The following is a 17,240-nucleotide window of genomic DNA, read 5'->3' on the forward strand; positions in this document are numbered from 1 at the left end:
CATAGAGTGAGGAGCACCGCCCGCTTTCACCTCAGGGTTGGCCCATGACTCGACGGCCCTGTCTGAGGCAGGAACCTCAGAACCTTCCCTGGAGCGAGGCTCATCCTTGGCTAGGCATGTTACAGGAAGGCAGGGGAAGGCTGGGTGGAAGGGACACGCCAGGAATAATGACAGGCATCTTCAGCTGGGCAGCTGATACCAAGCCAGCCGGGCCCCCAGCTGGGATCCCTCCCAAGCATGAGGTCATATGGGGGGTACACAGCAGCCGCAGGGTGCGCTTACCTGCAGGGTGCCCATGGTCTCGTCGGGACAAGCACACAGTGCGCCAGGCTCCTGACCCTGGGCTGCACGGATAAGGCAGAGGCCCAGTTACATCTTCGGCAAACAGGGCGCACCCCTCTGAAGCCCAAGCTTTCCCAAGCCCCCATGGGAGCCTAGGGTCCCGGAAACGGCCCCTCCACATAATTCTTCCATTGGCTGGTCAAGAGGAGGAAGTTTGACCCTCCTTCTTCGGAGCACCCAACGTAATCGGACAGTCCAGAGAGGCAGACCGGGTGCTGGAAGACCTGGAGAACTCTGGCTCTGAGGACCCTGCTCTTCACTTGCACGGTTCCCACCTGACTGTCGAGTGGCATCTCTGGGGTGAAGAGGTCAGGGGCTGTGGAGCAGATTCCACAGAGAGAGGACTTGCCCACCCTGTGGAGTCACAGGTCATCGGGGCCTCAGCATTCAGCCATTTCCAGCTGTCTCTTCTCTTGGACTTCCCTGGTGGTTCAGATGGTAAAGAGTCTGCCTGTGATGCTGGAGACCCAGATTCGATCCCTGGGTTGGGAAGATCCCCTGGAGAAGGGAATGGCAACCCACTCCAACTGTTCTGGCCTGGAGATTCCCATGGACGTAGGAGCCTGGCAGGCTACAGTTCATGGGGTCCCCAAGAGTCAGAAGCGACTTCACTGTCACTTTTTCTTCTCCTGGACACCTGGGCTCATGCCCTGCCCTACCCTTCCTTGCCCTGGGGGGCCACCCTCAGGCGGGGAGACGTGGCTGGAGGAGGGAAGATGGCCCTGAGTTCCCTCTTTCCTCCCCCCTTCCACCCCAATCCCAGAACGTCCTGCCAACTCACCCAGCACTTCCCACCAGGAGGGCATTGAACGGAGGGTGCCCAGCAGAGGAGCTCCAGACTCCTCAGCCTCCCTGCGGGGGTAGGGGTGGGGTCCGCCCGGGGGCGTGACCTGAGGGTGGGGCGTGGCGGTGAGCCAGCCAAGCCCCGCCCCCGCTGCGGGCTCGGCCCCGGGCCGGGCGGAACCTGGAGGGTAGAGGTGGGTGGTGCTAGGCTGGGTCAGCTGAGTGACAGTCACGCGACAGCACTCCGCTCCGTGTGGCTTCCTGGAAGACAGGGAGTGATGAGCCGGGGTCTCCGAGTGTGGCAGGCCAGTGCTCGGCGGCCCGGGCAGGGGTGCGGGCTGGGGATGGTCGGTGTTGTCCTGGAGGAGGCCTTCCAGGATGGGGGGCGGGAACGGGGAGTTAAGTCCGGGGGCCCATCTTGGTCAGGAGGGCAGGCCTGCCCCGGGGGGCGTGGGGGGGCTACCCGAGGCTCCGAGTCAGGCAGCCCTAGGGGGCTACTCGAGCCTGGGGTGACTTGCGGCCCCGGGGAGTCCACCGACGGGACGGGCACCCGAGAAGATGGCATGGCCTCTGGGGGAGCCGTGTCTCCAAGTCTCTCTCCACAGGACATGGAGAAGGAACAAGAGACGCTGCGGGCCTGGAAGGATCGCGTGGCGCGCGAGTTGGATCGCGTGGTGGCTTTCTGGCTGGATCATTCCCACGACCAGGAGCAGGGGTGCGCGCCTTGCCCTTCTGGGGGCCTTGGACTGGGTTCTTCTCTCCTCTGGAGCCCCCGCACCTCACTCTGGGCTGGCTGCCATCTGTGGGGCGCCGCCTCTGCCCCCATTCCCCTTCACCCCCCCACCCCCGACCTCGCGAACTCGGCTAATGCCAGCGTGTCCCACAGGGGCTTCTTCACGTGCCTTGGCCGCGACGGGCAGGTGTACGATGACCTCAAGTACGTCTGGCTGCAAGGGAGGCAGGTACGGACTAGGCGTGGCCGGGGGCGCCCGGGACTGGAACCGGCGCGCTGGGTCCTGCCTGAGTTCTCACACTGGGCAGGGATCGCGGGCTCACCGCCCTCCTTCTCAAGGCCCTGAGGACGGCGGCTCCCTACTTGAGCCATGACCCCTCCGCTCCCCCGCCCCCCACCCAGGTGTGGATGTACTGTCGCTTGTACCGCCAGTTTGAGCGCTTCCGCCGCCCGGAGCTTTTGAATGCAGCTAAAGCAGGTGCCCTCCCTCCCCGTCCCCGTCTCCCCAGAGGCCACTCTCGGTGATCCCGGCAGCCGCGTGGTGTTCCCAGTTGCCTGCTTGCCAGCCGGCTCTGGAAGCCCCCCAAGGACGCTGGGTGCCCACCGATGGGGAGGAAGGCGCTGGCTGGGGCACCCCCAACGCGCCTTCCAGCGTGACACCTTCCTGACCACTAGGTGGCGAGTTTTTGCTGCGTTATGCCCAAGTGGCACCTCCTGCAAAGAAGTGTGCCTTTGTGCTGACCAGGGACGGCCGCCCAGTCAAGGTGCAGCGGACCATCTTCAGCGAGTGTTTTTACACCATGGCCATGAACGAGCTGTGGAGGGTGACCGGGGATGCACGGTACCAGGTGCGGGGGAGGATGGGCACGCTGTACATCTCCGTGCCCTCACTTCACTGGCTCCTGGCGCTTGGGTGCGGGCCAGATCTGTCCTTAACATCAGTCCTTTCTCTGGGCCCGCAGGGCCTGGGGCTGCCAGTCACACCCACTGTTATTGCTGTTATTGTCACTGTGTGTCCTCCCTCCCCCAGAGGCCCTCCCCCAACAACCCCCACAGAGGCCCTGGGCACCGTTCAGTTCAGTTCAGTCACTCAGTCGTGTCCGACTCTTTGCGACCCCATGAATCGCAGCACACCAGGCCTCGCTGTCCATCACCAACTCCCAGAGTTCACTCAGACTCACGTCCATCAAGTCAGTGATGCCATCCAGCTGTCTCATCCTCTGTCGTCCCCTTCTCCTCCTGCTCCCAATCCCTCCCAGCATCAGAGTCTTTTCCAATGAGTCAGTTCTTCGCATCAGGTGGCCAAAAGTACTGGAGTTTCAGCTTCAGGATCAGTCCTTCTAATGAATATTCAGGACTGATTTTCTTTAGGATGGGCACAGAGGTGTTACCAAACCAGACTTGGGCCCATGTGCAGTGAAGGCAATTCACTGACACCAGGTGGTGGGGAAGGAAAGTGCAGCATTTATTCCAAAGGGACAGGGTAGGTCCTGCTCAAAACACCTTTCAGAGAAGGGTTTAGGGCAAAATCAAGGAGGAGGTCGCAGGGCTTAGGAACATTCTTCTGATTGGCTGGTGGTGAGATAACCAGGAGGGAGTTACAGGATCCACTTTCTGGTTCCAATGGTCTGGGCTCTATGTGCCAGTGGGCAGCATGTACTTAAGTTCTTCCCCCTGGTGGGTGTTTTAGTTATGTGCAAAACAGCTTGAGGATACAACTCAGGATTTTATTTATGGCTCTTGGGGAAGACTTTAGTCAAACTTACTGTTTTGTCTTGCTTATCAGTTTTCCTTTGTTTCTGCATTTCCTCACTTCTTTGATTAAATGTGCTCCTTGGAACTTGGAAAGGCCTAGGAGGCTAATGCTTTTCAACAAACAAGAGGTGGGGGACCCTGGGGGGATCAACTTCCCGCCCCCCTCCACCCCGGCTCTGCAGGGTCCTGCTCAGAGGGACCAGCCCTGCCCTGGCTGGGAGGGTGCTCCTCCCTGGCCCCCTAGTCTTTCAAAGCTGACCTCACTGCCTGGGCATGGTCTGCAGCCCCCAGCCCAGGAGCCCTAGCACCCAGCCCGGGGCCAGGCCTTGGCAGGAGTGTCTTAGAAGCTCAGCCCAAGGGACCTGGGCAGACCAGACTGGATGGGGTGCAGCCTCAGCCTGGGTCTCCCCTCATCACCTCCACCCCCAGAACGAAGCCATGGAGATGATGGATCAGATCGTGAGCTGGGTGCGGGAGGACCCCTCTGGGCTGGGCCGGCCCCAGCTCCCTGGGGCCCCAGCCTCAGAGTCCATGGCGGTGCCCATGATGCTGCTCAACCTGGTGGAGCAGCTTGGGGAGGCGGACGAGGAGCTGGCAGGCATCTCTGCGGAGCTGGGGGACTGGTGCGCTCAGAGGATTCTGCAACATGTGCAGGTGGGGGCAGGAGGCAGACGCCGGCTGCCAGACCAGTCCTGGGGGGCTGGGGCACAGGGTGACCCCAATTACCCACCCCCACCCCCGAGCTCAGTCATCTCCGATTCTTTGTGACCCTATGGACTGTAGCCCGCCAGGCTCCTCGGTCCATGGGGATTCTCCCAGGCCAGAATACTGGAGTGGGTTGCCATGCCCTCCTCCAGGGGATCTTCCCCACCCAGGGATCCAACCCAGGTCTGCCGTGTTGCAGGCAGATTCTTTACCATCTGAGCCACCAGGGAAGCCCACTCATGTGCTGGGGGTCTATTTTACAGATGGGGAGACACAGGGAGGTGTGGCCCAGAACCCTTGGAAAGGGTGGGGGAGGCCGCTGGGGAGCCAGGTTGGGGTGAGGGCAGGAGGGTGGGGTCCAAACCCCCAGGCCCATCAGGGAGCATGAAACCCAGACCCAGCTTCCTCCCAGGCCTCTGGACAGCCAGGTCAGCCCAATCTCAGTCCCCACCATTCAGTGTCTTCCGGGACCCAGGCCCAAAGCAAGTTCCAGACCCTTGGGAGTGAATCAGCTCCTTCTCAAAATCCCCTTGCCCACCCCCGCCAGCCCACCCAAGCCTGCAGATGAGGAGGGAGGGGGTGGAGGGGGTTGCTGAGCACTGAACCCCCTTCTGCTCCTCCCTCTGCAGAGGGGTGGGCAGGCTGTGCTGGAGAACGTGTCAGAGGATGGTGAGGAACTCTCAGGCTGCTTGGGGAGACACCAGAACCCAGGTGAGGAGTGGGAGTGGGGTGGGCTTCAGATGTGGGGACTGCCTGCCTCCCTCCACACTGGGCACCGAGGACCAGGCAGAGAAGCAGGGATGGGCCTGCCATGCTGGGGGGCATGGCTCAGAGCAGCCCCCACTGCTGGCAAGAGAGGAAGGGAGTCAGCATACAGCGCAGGGGGCTGGAGCCCCCTACCTGGGGGAGACCACGCTACCTGCCTTACCCTGAGCCCTCACCAGGCCACGCGCTGGAGGCTGGCTGGTTCCTGCTCCGTTATGCTATCCAGAGAGGTGATGCCAAACTTCGAGCCCACGTGATTGACAAGTTCCTACTGTTGCCTTTCCACTCTGGATGGGACCCTGAGCATGGTGGCCTCTTCTACTTCCAGGATGCTGATGGCCTCTGCCCCACCCAGGTGGGAATGTGCCCAGGGCTGTCCTTAAACCATTTCACAGAGTGGGGGGCCCAGGGAGACCCCAGTGGTCCTCAAGCTCATACACAAGGAGACACATGTCCCTCCATCTTGGAAAAGTTCGTTGGATGATTCTAAGTCATCAGCACTGAGGGCAGATTTGTGTGTGATCATTACATCTGTGTGATTATGCCTTGATCCCACTGAGGTCCACAGAAGGTGGCTGAGTTGGCCACTGGCAGGAGCTGACTGTCCAAGGGGCTCTAGACAGACTGATGAGACAGCCAGGGTTTGGATTCCAGGGCTTAAGGGGAGCCTGGCCCAGCCCTGCCCTTCCAGCTCAAGAAGCTAGTGCCAATCTGCCGAGTGGTCAAGGCCTCCATAGACGTCCATGTCACAATGAAGCTCCAAGTGCCTGGGCCAGATGGAGTCTTAGCCAGGGCCTGAATGATGGGGGTGACCTTCCTGCTGAGAGGGGTGGCGGAGGGTGGGACCCAGGCTTCCAGATGACTCCTCTCTGCTCCCAGCTGGAGTGGGCCATGAAGCTCTGGTGGCCACACAGTGAAGCCATGATCGCCTTCCTCATGGGCTACAGTGAGACTGGGGACCCTGCCTTGCTGCGCATCTTCTACCAGGTGGCCGAGTACACCTTCCACCGGGTAAGTGCTTCTTCCTGGTCTCAGCAAAGGTGTGGAAACTGCAGACTGGGCGGGGAGGGCGAGTCTTCCTGCACATCCCCCGCTTGCCCCTCAGCAGACATGGAGGTCCCAGCCCCAGTACCCTCTGTTGAGTCAACAGAGCAGCCCCTTCCCCACTGGAGCTCACATTTTGCTGGCAGTGACTGACCATAAACAAGTAAACAAGCAAACAGAGATGGGGCTGAGAGCTCTGGGAAATACATCAAGGTCGGGGGCTGCAGGCGGGGCTGATGGGAAGGAAAAAAGCTGGAAGGGGTGCTCAGCAAAGAGGGGTCAACCTGACTCTGGGGTTCATGGGTGCCGGGGCTTCGGAAGGGGAGGCCATAGGGCCATGGGCCAAGTCAGGGAGATGGCGCAGTGGCTGTCATCCTGGCCAGTGAGTGGGGGCCTGACCCGGGGTGCAAGATGCAACAGGAGCAGGGCTCAGAGTCTGGCTGAGTGGGAGGAGTCTGGACTGGCCACAAGTGTTTGGGTGTCATAAGGATATAGATGATATATACTGCAAGCCACGAGGCAAGGTGAGCTTTGAGGACAGAAGGAAAAGAGAAGAGGGAATAGGAGGACCCAGCAAAGGAGACAAGAATCAGTTGTGAGGCAGGAAGGGAGCCAAAGACTCCCCTCCACTAGAGGCCCGAGCGCAATGAGTGGAGTGATGACCTGTGCCAGCCATGGCTGAGAGGCACCTTGGGGGCTGAGCCTGAATGAAGGAAAATTCCCAATGTGTTTCGAAAGCCACAACTCACTCCATCAGTAAACCCCAGTACAGGAAGGATTACAACAGGGAGTCTTACTTGGTGGTCTGTGGGTTTTGCGACCTGGGAGAAAATTCTATCTTTCTTTAGGCTAACCTCTAACTGAAATCCAGTATTTGCTTCCATCATGAATGAAAGCACAGTGGTATTAGCAGTGTCTGACTTCATCACCAGTAGACATCCCAAATGTGTTCACATTATATTGTAGTTCGAGGGGCATCTCCCAGTATTGCACATATTCATCATTACTTCCAAACACAACAGTCACAAGACCCGGGGTGATATATGTTAATATTGAATGCATTCAAAAGAACCTGTGTTCGAGGCCATTGGTGTTAACTGCATAAAGTGAAATTTAAGGAATAAATTGTCAAAAAAGAGAGATGGCCATCGAACAATCAGGAAACTTATAAACAGATCAGTCATTATGCACTGATCATCATAACAGAAGACAGGAAATTCAGACATCCACAGAAACGCTGGACAGGAAAACAGTTCAATCTGTCCGTGTCAGATAAAATAGTTGAATAATGTGAGGACATGAGCAGTGTCACTGGAAAGATAGAATGAATAGATATAGAACTAGTGTTACCTGCTATGAAGAGGAATAGACCTATTCACAGGTCGACATTTAAAAAGATTTTGATAGTGGACTTCAGTGTCACTGACTTCTTCCACAGTCCTGAGAAGGGATTCCACTCAGGTCTCTATCTGGGGAGGAAAGAGAAGGGTCTAGGCCAGGGGTCTGGAGTCTACCCTGGAGCATCTGCAAGAAACTGTGGGCAAGAGAGAAGAAAGGAATTCGGAATGGGTCAATACAGCTGCTGGGCAGGGTCAGGCTTCAGGGGGCTCCAAGGGAGAGGGAGATGTGTTTGGGACCTGTGACAAGCAAGGCTGGAGTCAGCTCAGTGCTAGATATCTACAATCTCATCAACTGGAAGACAGGCCTGTGAAGCAGAGAACAGGAACTCAAAGGGAATCATCTGTTACAACGTTACATGACAGGTCAGCACCTCTATTCTCTTTCTTTAAATCAATTCTGTTGAAGTGCAATTAATATTTTAAGAATCCATTTTAAGTATTCAGTTCACTGAGATATAGCAATGTATATATCTGTGTTTAGTACCTAAATTGTACCTGACTCTTGCGGCCCAATGGACTGCAGCCTCCCAGGCTCCTCTGTTCATGGGATTTCCCAGGCAAGAATACTGGAATGGGTTGCCATTTCCTTCTCCAGGGGATTTTTCCCGATCCAGGGATCCAACCCAGGTCTCCTGCATTGGCAAGCAGATTCTTTTGCACAGAGCCACCAGGGAAGTACCATATATATATCTGTATAACTACCAGCATACTCAAGATATGGAACTGTTCCATCATACCCAAGGAGGGTTCTTTTATTCCATCTTGCAATGTTTCATCTCACAGTCAGCAGCCCCTTTCCAAAGTGGGGTATCTAGGTGCCCACTTCGGCTGCAGAAAAAGGAAAAGAGAAAGCCCTTTGTGTTCATATTTGTCCAGGACGCGGGATCTAACAGCACTGGTTCTGTAGTTACTGTATCTGGGGTCTGCCCGGGCTCTGATCCCGAGTAGCGCTTTAGTGGGACGGGTGAACACTTATTCCCCAGGCGTCTGTCATCTGGGCAGCTCCTGCCGGCGCTGCTTGTCACTGCCTTGTTATTGCAGTTTCGCGATCCAGAGTACGGGGAATGGTTTGGCTACCTGAACCGAGACGGGAAGGTCGCCCTCACTATCAAGGGGGGTCCTTTCAAAGGTGAGTTGGGGACAGGGCGAGGCCTCAGGGGCTCAGGGCACTTCGTTGTCCCCAGCCCTCCCAACCCGCTGTCCCGCCTCTCCCCGTAGGCTGCTTCCACGTGCCGCGGTGCCTGGCCATGTGCGAGGAGATGCTGAACAACCTGCTGAGCCGCCTCGCTCCGGCCTCAGCCCTCAGCACCCGGTCTCCGCCCGCTGGTCCCGCCCGCCCGGGCGCAGAATAAAACGAAGCCTGTTACACTGTCTGTGTGTGTGAGCTTCCGTGGGGTCGCGGGAGGTGGGGAACGCCCGCCGCCTTCGGCTGGAGGGCACCTGCTCGCCCGGCAAGTGACCCACCCAGAGCGCTGGAACCTCCCACCTTGCCAAGAGGCCCGCCCCGTGCCCGGGTTTGCCCGGCCATTGGCCCGCCCCGCGTAGAGACCCCGCCCCGCCCTTGGAGCTCCCTGCGCATTAGCCGAGCACCCAGGAGGGTGGGTCCGGCAGCGCGCCACTTCCATCCGGTGGACGGGCCAGGCGCGCGCCGCCTCTTCCGCCACCGCCCCCGCGATCCCGGTCCTAGCTCCAACCCTAGCCGTGGCCTGGCAGCCCCGGTGTCGCTCTGAAGCGCGGCGGCAGCTGACTGCGCGTTCACGACCCGCTGGGAGCCGCGAGTCCCGCCGCCGTTATGAACATCCGCAATGCGAGGGTGAGGGGCCGGGGCCGGAGACGGTCCGCGCCGCGTGGGAGCGAGGCCCAGTGGCCGCGTGCGCATGCTCCCGAGGGGCCCGGCCGAGCCCCAGGGCCGGCCGCCTGGATCGCCTGCGGCCGCCCGGCACAAAACAGTGAAGGCCACCGTTCCCGTGGGGTTGGCCCTCCCCACAGATGAGGCCAGGGGTTCAAAGCCGGGGCTGCGAACCCCTTTTCGGGGATGTCGGGGCTCCGTGGGATGGTGTTGGGGAGCTTCCTGGCGCTCACGTCCGTTCCTGGAACAGTCAAGTTTTTGCCCGGCAGCCCTGGCCCAGGACTGTGCAGAGACAGATAGTCCCAGCTCCCGCCCAGGTCTGGGGGTGGGGGTGGAGGGTCGGTGAGTAGACAGCGAGCAGGGCTCCAACAGAACCGAGGCCTACTTAGTGCAGCCCCAGGCCTGACCGCGTTCCACTGCCCTCCTCCCTCGCAGCCAGAGGACCTGATGAACATGCAACACTGCAACCTCCTGTGCCTGCCTGAGAACTACCAGATGAAATATTATTTCTACCATGGCCTCTCCTGGCCCCAGGTGGGCGGCTGTTGAATTTGGGGACTGGGTCAAGGCCAGGGAATTCCCACCCTGGGTTGGCTGAGACCATGAAGAGTCCCAGGGGGACACCTGGGTGAAGGAGGCCTTGAGTGTTGGCTTCATCTGGGGTGGCTGGGGGTGGAAAGGAGGTGCCTGAAGACGGGAGACGAACAGGGCCAACCTAGGAGCAGAATTACCACCTGTCTGCCCACCTCTTCCCGGTTAAGAACAAGGGGCACCGTGTGGTATGGGAAAACAAGGCCACATTGCTTGGAGGTCAGGAGCTGTCACTGAACTCCACCCTGGCCTGCTGTCCATCATGGCCAGGGCAAGAGACAGGCAGTGGGGCCAGGTGTCCACTAAGGGCTCCTCCAGCTCTGATAGAAATTTGTTTTCTGCCTCCTCTTTCCTCCTGTCTTTTAGCTCTCGTACATCGCTGAGGACGAGAATGGGAAGATCGTGGGGTACGTCCTGGCCAAAATGTGAGTCACCAGAGGCAGAGAGACAAAACTGGCGCCTGACCTGCGGGTGGGGGAGGAGGGACACTGACATCTGCACATGTCTGATGGAGGCTGCCTGGGTTGGGTTGTTTTTTTTTTTTTTTTCTTTTTGAAATGAATAGACTGTTCTTTAGTTCAGTTTGAGCTTTAGAGGAAATGTGAGTGCAAAATACACTCTCACATAACTCCTTCCCTGTCTTTCCTGGTTGCCTCTCTTACTAATATCTCCTGGTACATCTGTTACAATATTGCTGCATCATTATTAAAGTCCATAGTTCACAGTAAGTTTCATCCTTGGAGTCATATGGACAAATGTATAACATGTGTTCACTACTATAGTATCACACAGAGTAGTCTTAGTGCCCGCCGAGTTTTCCGTACTCCACCTGTTCATCCCTCCTCTCTCCCCAGGGAACCACTGATCTCTTTACTGTCTCCATAGTTTTACCTTTTCTAGAACATCCCATGATTAGAATTATACAGTGTGTGGGCTTCCCAGGTGGCTCAGTGGTAAAGAATCTGCCTGCCAGTGCAGGAGACACAGGTTCAATCCCTGGGTGGGGAAGATCCCCTGGAGGTGGAAATGGCAACCCACTCTAGCACTCTTGCCTGGAGAATCTCCATGGACAAAGGAGCCTGGTGGGCTACTGTCCATGGTGTCGCAGAGTCGAACACGAGTGACTGTATACGTACCTCAACATACAGTGTAGCCATTTCAGACTGCCTCTCAGTCATATGCATTGAAGTTTCCTCCATGTCTTTTCCTGGCTTTATAACTCCCTTCTTTTTAGCACTGAATAGTGTTCCATTGATACTGCACATGTCTTTTGTCTGCTGCCTGGGGTCTGGAGAGCCCTGACTCTTTCCCCTACCCGGGATCTGGGGGCACTGTGGGGTTCGCTCCTAGCCTCTCTTTCTTCTTGATCTAGGGAAGAAGACCCGGACGATGTGCCCCATGGACATATCACCTCGCTGGTGCGTAGGACCTCCCCACCCAGGCTCTGGTGGGCATGGAAGTTAGTTGGAGCTGCCTCTGAGGTCCCACTTTTCTGCCCCTAGGCTGTTAAGCGTTCCCACCGGCGTCTTGGCCTGGCTCAAAAGCTGATGGACCAGGCCTCCCGAGCCATGATTGAGAACTTCAATGCCAAATATGTCTCCCTGCATGTCAGGAAGAGGTAGAAGCCGGGGTCAAAGGAAGGGGGGTGGGGGCTGCTGTCTTGATACGGGTCCTGGGCTGCCTTGGCTTTTGGAGAAGACTGGGAGGTGGGATTTGTGGGGAGCGGGACTGGGAGGATGGGCAGGACCTGGACGTGTTGTCCCTGTCTGGCCTGGTCTGTAGAGCTCAGCACAGCCTTGTTCCCCTACAGTAACCGGGCAGCTCTGCACCTCTATTCCAACACGCTCAACTTTCAGTAAGTAGATCTAGATGTTTCTAATGGGAGTGGGACAGTCCCCAGGTCTGGCTTGCCCAGGTGGCTGAGATGGGCTGAGCTACTTTCTGGGCATGAGGGTGGGCGGCAGCTAGAGCTAGGGACAGGCTTTGGCCTCCACTCAGAGACAGTGACACCCACCTGCCACTGTCTGTTTGAGATGTGTTGTGGGCCTAGAGGACATTTAGTGTTTCTTGCTGGGCAGAAGAGGACTACCTGCTGCTGGTGGGGGCCAGGTGAAGGGCAGCATGGTGAAGGGATTCAGAAGTAGAGACAAGGACCCAGGACAGGAACAGGACTGAGAGTGACCAGGCACCTAGAAGCATCTCAGCAGAACCAGAAGAAAGGGCAAACCGAAGCATATTGGTGCAGGAAGGGTGCAGCAGAGGGGTCTAGAGCCCTGGGTGTCCTAGTGGGTGAGAGCAGTCCGCTCAGTGTGCCCAGCACAGGACACAGAGAGCCTGGCCAGGAACTGCCCTGCCCAGGGCATTGTGGTGAAAGCTGCTGGGATGGGCTGTTTGTGGAGAGCCCACTGAGACAGCCTTAGCTTCAGCTTGCTTAAGGAAGGGAAGGACCTACGGGCTGGGCATCTGAGGATCTTTGACCTGGATGCAGACTCCCCTGCTGGTTGACAGTTACCGGGTCTGAAGGCTGGCAGGGCCTTTCTGGGCCATCCAAGAACACCAAGAACAGAGACCACAGCACCACCCCCCGCCGTTTCCAACTGTTCAGCATGGGAGCCAGCCAGCCATGCATGCCCAGGAAATGACAGGGAACTGGGCAAGGAGGGGTAGGGTATTGCCACATGCAGGGGCCGTGGTTCCCAGGAAACCACAGAAATAGATCCTTGGGAGCCAGGTTAGGGATGAGGTGGGGTGGCAGAATGCCAAGGGTGGGAGGGAGTCCGGCTTACTGTCGGAGAAAGCAGATGGAAGGCCACGTCGGAAATGTCTCCAAAGGGCCTTTGGGGGGCACTGACACCCCGTCCCAATGGCAGATGGCACCAGAGGGTGGAGGAGAATGCCCCCAACTCGGTTTCTCCTCCTCCTCTCCACCGCCCCACCCCCCCGCCCCCAGGATCAGTGAAGTGGAGCCCAAATACTACGCTGACGGGGAAGATGCATACGCCATGAAGCGGGACCTCACCCAGATGGCCGATGAGGTGAGTCCAGTGGGGCCAGGTCCACCGGCCCCAAGCAGGCTGAGCGGGGTGGCCTGAGGGAGTTGGAGGTGTCCTGGTCCTCTTCGCCTCAGCTGACAGGTGGGGAGCCAGATCTTGGCAGGGCTTTAAAGAAGGCTGTCATCGGGCCAAGGCTCCATTTTCTGAGGAGGAGGCCTATCCTGCCCAGAGGCCGCTGTGACAGGACAGTCTGGATGTGCTGAGGCATGGGGCTGGGGATGGCTGCAGCTGGCTCCAAGGCTGAGGAGATAGGGCTCTGCCCAAGGCTCCATGGGGGCCGGGGCCATTCAGAGGGCTCCACAGCAGCTGCGTGAGGGCGTGTGAACACCTCCACTTCACTGCAGAGGAAACAGGCCCAGAGGGGGCAGTTGCCGGGACTAGCCCTGGGTCTCAATGCAGTCCTGTGTTTCCTGCCCTGCCTGCACCCCCAGCAAGAGACCAGAAACGGGCAGTGGGAGTGGGCCCTCATGGTCTAGAGACTTAGGCCCTGTCTCCTTCCTCCCACCTCTCCTGGGCTTCCCGTGGCAGCTGAGGCGGCACCTGGAGCTGAAGGAGAAGGGCAGGCACGTGGTACTGGGCTCCATTGAGAACAAGATGGAAGGCAAGGGCAACTCGCTTCCGAGCTCAGGGGAGGCCTGTCGTGAGGAAAAGGGCCTGGTTGCGGAGGACAGCGGTGGCGACAGCAAGGACCTCAGCGAGGTCAGCGAGACCACAGAGAGCACCGACGTTAAGGACAGCTCAGAGGCCTCTGACTCGGCCTCCTAGAGCCCGCACCTGCTCCCCTCCCTATCCTGGCCCGCCCATCCCATCCTCACCGCAAGAGGTTTCACAATAAACTTCACCCAGTGGCCTTGGGGAGTTCACGTGTGCGAGTGTGCACCTTTTGGGTGGTGTGTGAATGCCCAGCTCTGGCTCTTGTGTTCTTCTGGATGTGGACCTCACAGCCTTTTGGCACAGTGTGTCCTGCAAGCCCTCCTAGAAGGGAAGAGCTTTGTCAGGGTTTTGGAGAGGTCTGATGGCTTTGAACCATCTTTGGGTCTGGGGGGGTGGGGGAAAGAGACCCCGGAGTTCTGGAAGCCTGAGCCTTGCTGTGCTGCTACCCTGCCAGGCTCCAGATGTGGGAGTCCAGCGGGTCATTGACCTTATCTACCATCTCGGTAGTGGCCCAACCAGCTCCCTAGTTCCCCAAGCCCTGGCAAGTGTCCTTGATTCCTCCCTCCCCTGCAAACTAACAGATCCACCAATTCTGTGTGTTTGATCACCGTGATACCCCTTGAATCTCCTTCCTAACGGTTTTCGATTCACAGAGGTGAGCAGATAGTACAGGGTTTCCGTGGATGCACGCCCCCCCCTCCACTTTCAACTATTAATAACATTTTGACCTTTCTTTTTTCATTTTAGTTGGAGGCTAATTATTATTAATAACATTTTGTATTCTTACATTTGACCCAATACTGATACATTATTAACTATAGTCCAGGGTTTACATTTCCTTCTGCGTTGTAACTCTGGGTTTTGACAAATAACATCATGTCGTTTCATGCAGAATAGAAGCCTAAAATTTGCTCCAGTACCTTTCATCCCTGCCATTCCCTCCGGCTGCAGCACCATTGTTTGCTGCCCCTCCTCCCTGGGCGGGCTGCGTGGGCCGCCCACCTCCCAGCGGAACTCAACACTCCTTAGCTGTCACTACCTTATGCCCCTGCTACCGCAGATGGCACACTGCTCTCCTGCTACGCTGAATAATTCGCTACCAAGGGTTGGAGCTCCTGTCTCTCTCTGGCAGGCGCCTGCCACGTGATCAACAGGCAGCCGGGAGACCAGTGGGCGGTCCGGGAATTGGAAAACGCGCCTGCGCGGGCCTGTGCGCCGCCACCGGCTCCTGGGCCGGCGAGGAGGAGGGAGGCCGTGTTCTGATTGACTCAAATTTCTGCCTCGCCCCACCTTCCGCGCCCGGCGTCAGTCCCTTTAGATTCACCTACGGAGCCGGCTTCGTTCCCAGGCTCTGATTGGTCCGGCGGCGGCTGGGCAGGGCTCCGCGCGGAGGGCGGGGCGGGGCGAGCAGTGGAGCATGCGCACTACCTCGACCGCGCCCCAGCGCAGGCGGGCGGGAGCCCGCAGAGGCTCTCACGGCCCCTTGCGGGCCTTTCCTTCCTGCCTCTTCCGACCCGCGCTCTGCCCGCCCCCCCGCCCGCGCCCTGCGGCCCAGGCGGGCCGGTTGAAGCTCGGCCGCCCTCAGGCGGTCGAGTTTCCTGAGCGGAGGCGGGAGCTGCGGCGAGGGCGGAGGGCAAAGAGGGGAAGCCGCAGGCCCGGGTGACCCTTGGGGCCCAGCACTTCCTCCGCCTCTGCAGGGCTCGCCTCTGGAGCAGCCCCTTCAGGGCCGTCGTGCCAACCTGAGGCCAGAAGGCTGGGGTGGAAAAGCAGGACGCCTGCCTTGTAGCCTTGGGACTGTGGGTGGGTTCCGGGGACGTTTTCCCTGGCATGAGCCTGTACACCGAGGTGCACAACCTGACATGAGCACCTGGTAACAGCCTCGCCACCGATCTCATCTCCCTCTGGTCCATTCTCCGCGTAGCAGACCTGACCCTGCCTCTGCCCGGACCAAGTATTCACTCGCCAACAGGTTTAGCAAGCTCCCGCAGATCTGGTCCTGCACAGATCTGGTCCTGCCCTTTCTGAGCAGTTTAGATCCTCCTAAGTGGAGAAATACAGCTGAGGCTAGAGCAGGCAGTACGGCCTTAAAGGCCAAAGAAGCATTTGGCCAGTACTAGTGACCATCACTTCACGAGAAATAGATGGGGAAACAGTGGAAACAGTGTCAGACTTAATTTTTGGGGGCTCCAAAATCACTGCAGATGGTGATTGCAGCCATGAAATTAAAAGATGCTTACTCCTTGGAAGGAGTTATGACCAACCTAGATAGCATATTCAAAAGCAGAGACATTACTTTGCCAACAAAGGTCCTAGACAGTCAAGGCTATGGTTTTTCCAGTGGTCATGTATGGATGTGAGAGTTGGACTGTGAAGAAAGCTGAGCGCCAAAGAATTGATGTGCTTTTGAACTGTGGTGCTGGAGAAGACTCTTGCGAGTCCCTTGGACTGCAAGGAGATCCAACCAGTCCATCCTAAAGGATATCAGTCCTGGATGTTCATTGGAAGGCCTGATGCTGAGGCTGAAACTCCAATACTTTGGCCACCTCATGCAAAGAGTTGACTCATTGGAAAAGACTCTGGTGCTGGGAGGGATTAGGGGCAGGAGGAGAAGGGGACGACAGGGGATGAGATGGCTGGATGGCATCACAGACTCGATGCACATGAGTTTGGGTGAACTCCGGGAGCTGGTGATGGACAGGGAGGCCTGGTGTGCTGCAATTCATGGGGTCGCAAAGAGTCGGACACGATTGAGCAACTGAACTGAATTGAGTGACTCAAAAGTTTTGCACCAGTGGCTGAATGGGGTACACGTGGATATTTCTGGAGTGATAAAGCAAAAGGACAGAAGGAGAGTAGGGGCCGAAGCCAGTTCAGCAGCCATTTATTGTGGGCTTGAGCCTTGTGCCTGGCTCTGCTGAATCGGGGAGGGACTTTGGGGGACCAGTCAGGGCTCAGATAGAGGGGAAGGGGCAAGATGTGTTCCATCCAGCTCCCAGGTCCAAAAGCCCCAGTCCCTGGTGCACACACTGCACCTTAGAGAAGGGCCTAGACACGGGGGGTGGGGGGCAGGGAGCTGAGAAGGTATGTTTTCCCCTTCTGGGCAAGAGAACTGTGCACAGTTGAAAGCCAGGAAGTACCTGTGCAAAGTCCCCTCCCTTGCAGAGCTGCAGGTCAGGGTCACATGTGTCCACATTCACACAGAGGCTGACTTTGACTTCCATGCAAACACGTGCCTGGACCCCTTGCACAAGTGCCCACAGGCTCCCCTTCCCTGGGCACCACCCCAAAGCCTAAATACCTTTGCCACCCTTGTCACTATCTGTGTACCCCAGGGATTTCTCTAACACAGTTGTTTACTCTGCCTTGTCTACCTGCTAACTACATCCTGCCTTAGTATACCAGAGAAAAACTTGCCCTCTGACTTTGAGTTGCTAGAGAGACGTGAAGCATCCCTAGATAAGAGGAGCCCCGAGCTGACCCCCGGGCTCAGTAAGGCCCTGTTCTGAGGGTGCAGGAAGAGGGCTACCCCTCCCCAGCCCCCCAGGCCTAAGACAGAGCAGGTGTGA

At 57.8% G+C, this 17,240-nt stretch overlaps 2 protein-coding genes across 4 annotated transcripts; both read left to right on the plus strand.

The window, feature by feature from the left end:
• The first annotated feature begins 1,366 nt into the window (after positions 1–1,366).
• On the plus strand, positions 1,367–8,900 carry RENBP (renin binding protein). Of its 3 annotated transcripts, none has more exons than XM_086389553.1 (11): positions 1,367–1,456; positions 1,731–1,840; positions 2,012–2,087; positions 2,261–2,336; positions 2,534–2,706; positions 4,043–4,267; positions 4,948–5,029; positions 5,263–5,438; positions 5,963–6,094; positions 8,569–8,656; positions 8,746–8,900. In XM_086389553.1, the coding sequence occupies exons 2-11, from the start codon at positions 1,734–1,736 to the stop codon at positions 8,877–8,879; spliced, it is 1,269 nt and encodes a 422-aa protein (XP_086245679.1). In that variant the 5' UTR covers positions 1,367–1,456; positions 1,731–1,733; the 3' UTR covers positions 8,880–8,900. The 3 variants fall into 3 exon arrangements, with proteins under 3 accessions (XP_086245679.1, XP_086245677.1, XP_086245680.1); XM_086389551.1 differs by having other exon boundaries at positions 1,367–1,430; XM_086389554.1 differs by lacking the exon at positions 4,043–4,267 and having other exon boundaries at positions 1,367–1,430.
• A 266-nt stretch (positions 8,901–9,166) lies between these two features.
• NAA10 (N-alpha-acetyltransferase 10, NatA catalytic subunit) lies at positions 9,167–13,878 on the plus strand. Its single transcript, XM_086389555.1, has 8 exons — positions 9,167–9,340; positions 9,812–9,910; positions 10,334–10,392; positions 11,340–11,385; positions 11,470–11,585; positions 11,778–11,822; positions 12,918–13,002; positions 13,549–13,878. The coding sequence occupies exons 1-8, from the start codon at positions 9,320–9,322 to the stop codon at positions 13,783–13,785; spliced, it is 708 nt and encodes a 235-aa protein (XP_086245681.1). The 5' UTR covers positions 9,167–9,319; the 3' UTR covers positions 13,786–13,878.
• The last annotated feature ends 3,362 nt before the right edge of the window (positions 13,879–17,240 follow it).

The sequence above is a fragment of the Bos grunniens genome, chromosome X, assembly GCF_055505025.1.
Source record: "Bos grunniens cultivar Pamir isolate PY7600 chromosome X, Bosgru_T2T1.0, whole genome shotgun sequence".
Taxonomy (NCBI): Eukaryota; Metazoa; Chordata; class Mammalia; order Artiodactyla; family Bovidae; genus Bos; species Bos grunniens.

What these genes read in the sequence shown, in the direction of transcription:
- RENBP (XM_086389551.1), top strand. Translation starts at nt 1,404, where the DNA reads ATGAGCCGGGGTCTCCGAGTGTGGCAG. An exon ending in TCCCACGACCAGGAGCAGGG is followed by an intron (nt 1,841 to 2,011) that starts GTGCGCGCCTTG and finishes CGTGTCCCACAG; the next exon opens with GGGCTTCTTCACGTGCCTTG. An exon ending in CAAGGGGGGTCCTTTCAAAG is followed by an intron (nt 8,657 to 8,745) that starts GTGAGTTGGGGA and finishes CTCTCCCCGTAG; the next exon opens with GCTGCTTCCACGTGCCGCGG.
- NAA10 (XM_086389555.1), top strand. Translation starts at nt 9,320, where the DNA reads ATGAACATCCGCAATGCGAGG. An exon ending in GGGTACGTCCTGGCCAAAAT is followed by an intron (nt 10,393 to 11,339) that starts GTGAGTCACCAG and finishes TTCTTGATCTAG; the next exon opens with GGAAGAAGACCCGGACGATG. An exon ending in TCCAACACGCTCAACTTTCA is followed by an intron (nt 11,823 to 12,917) that starts GTAAGTAGATCT and finishes CCCCGCCCCCAG; the next exon opens with GATCAGTGAAGTGGAGCCCA.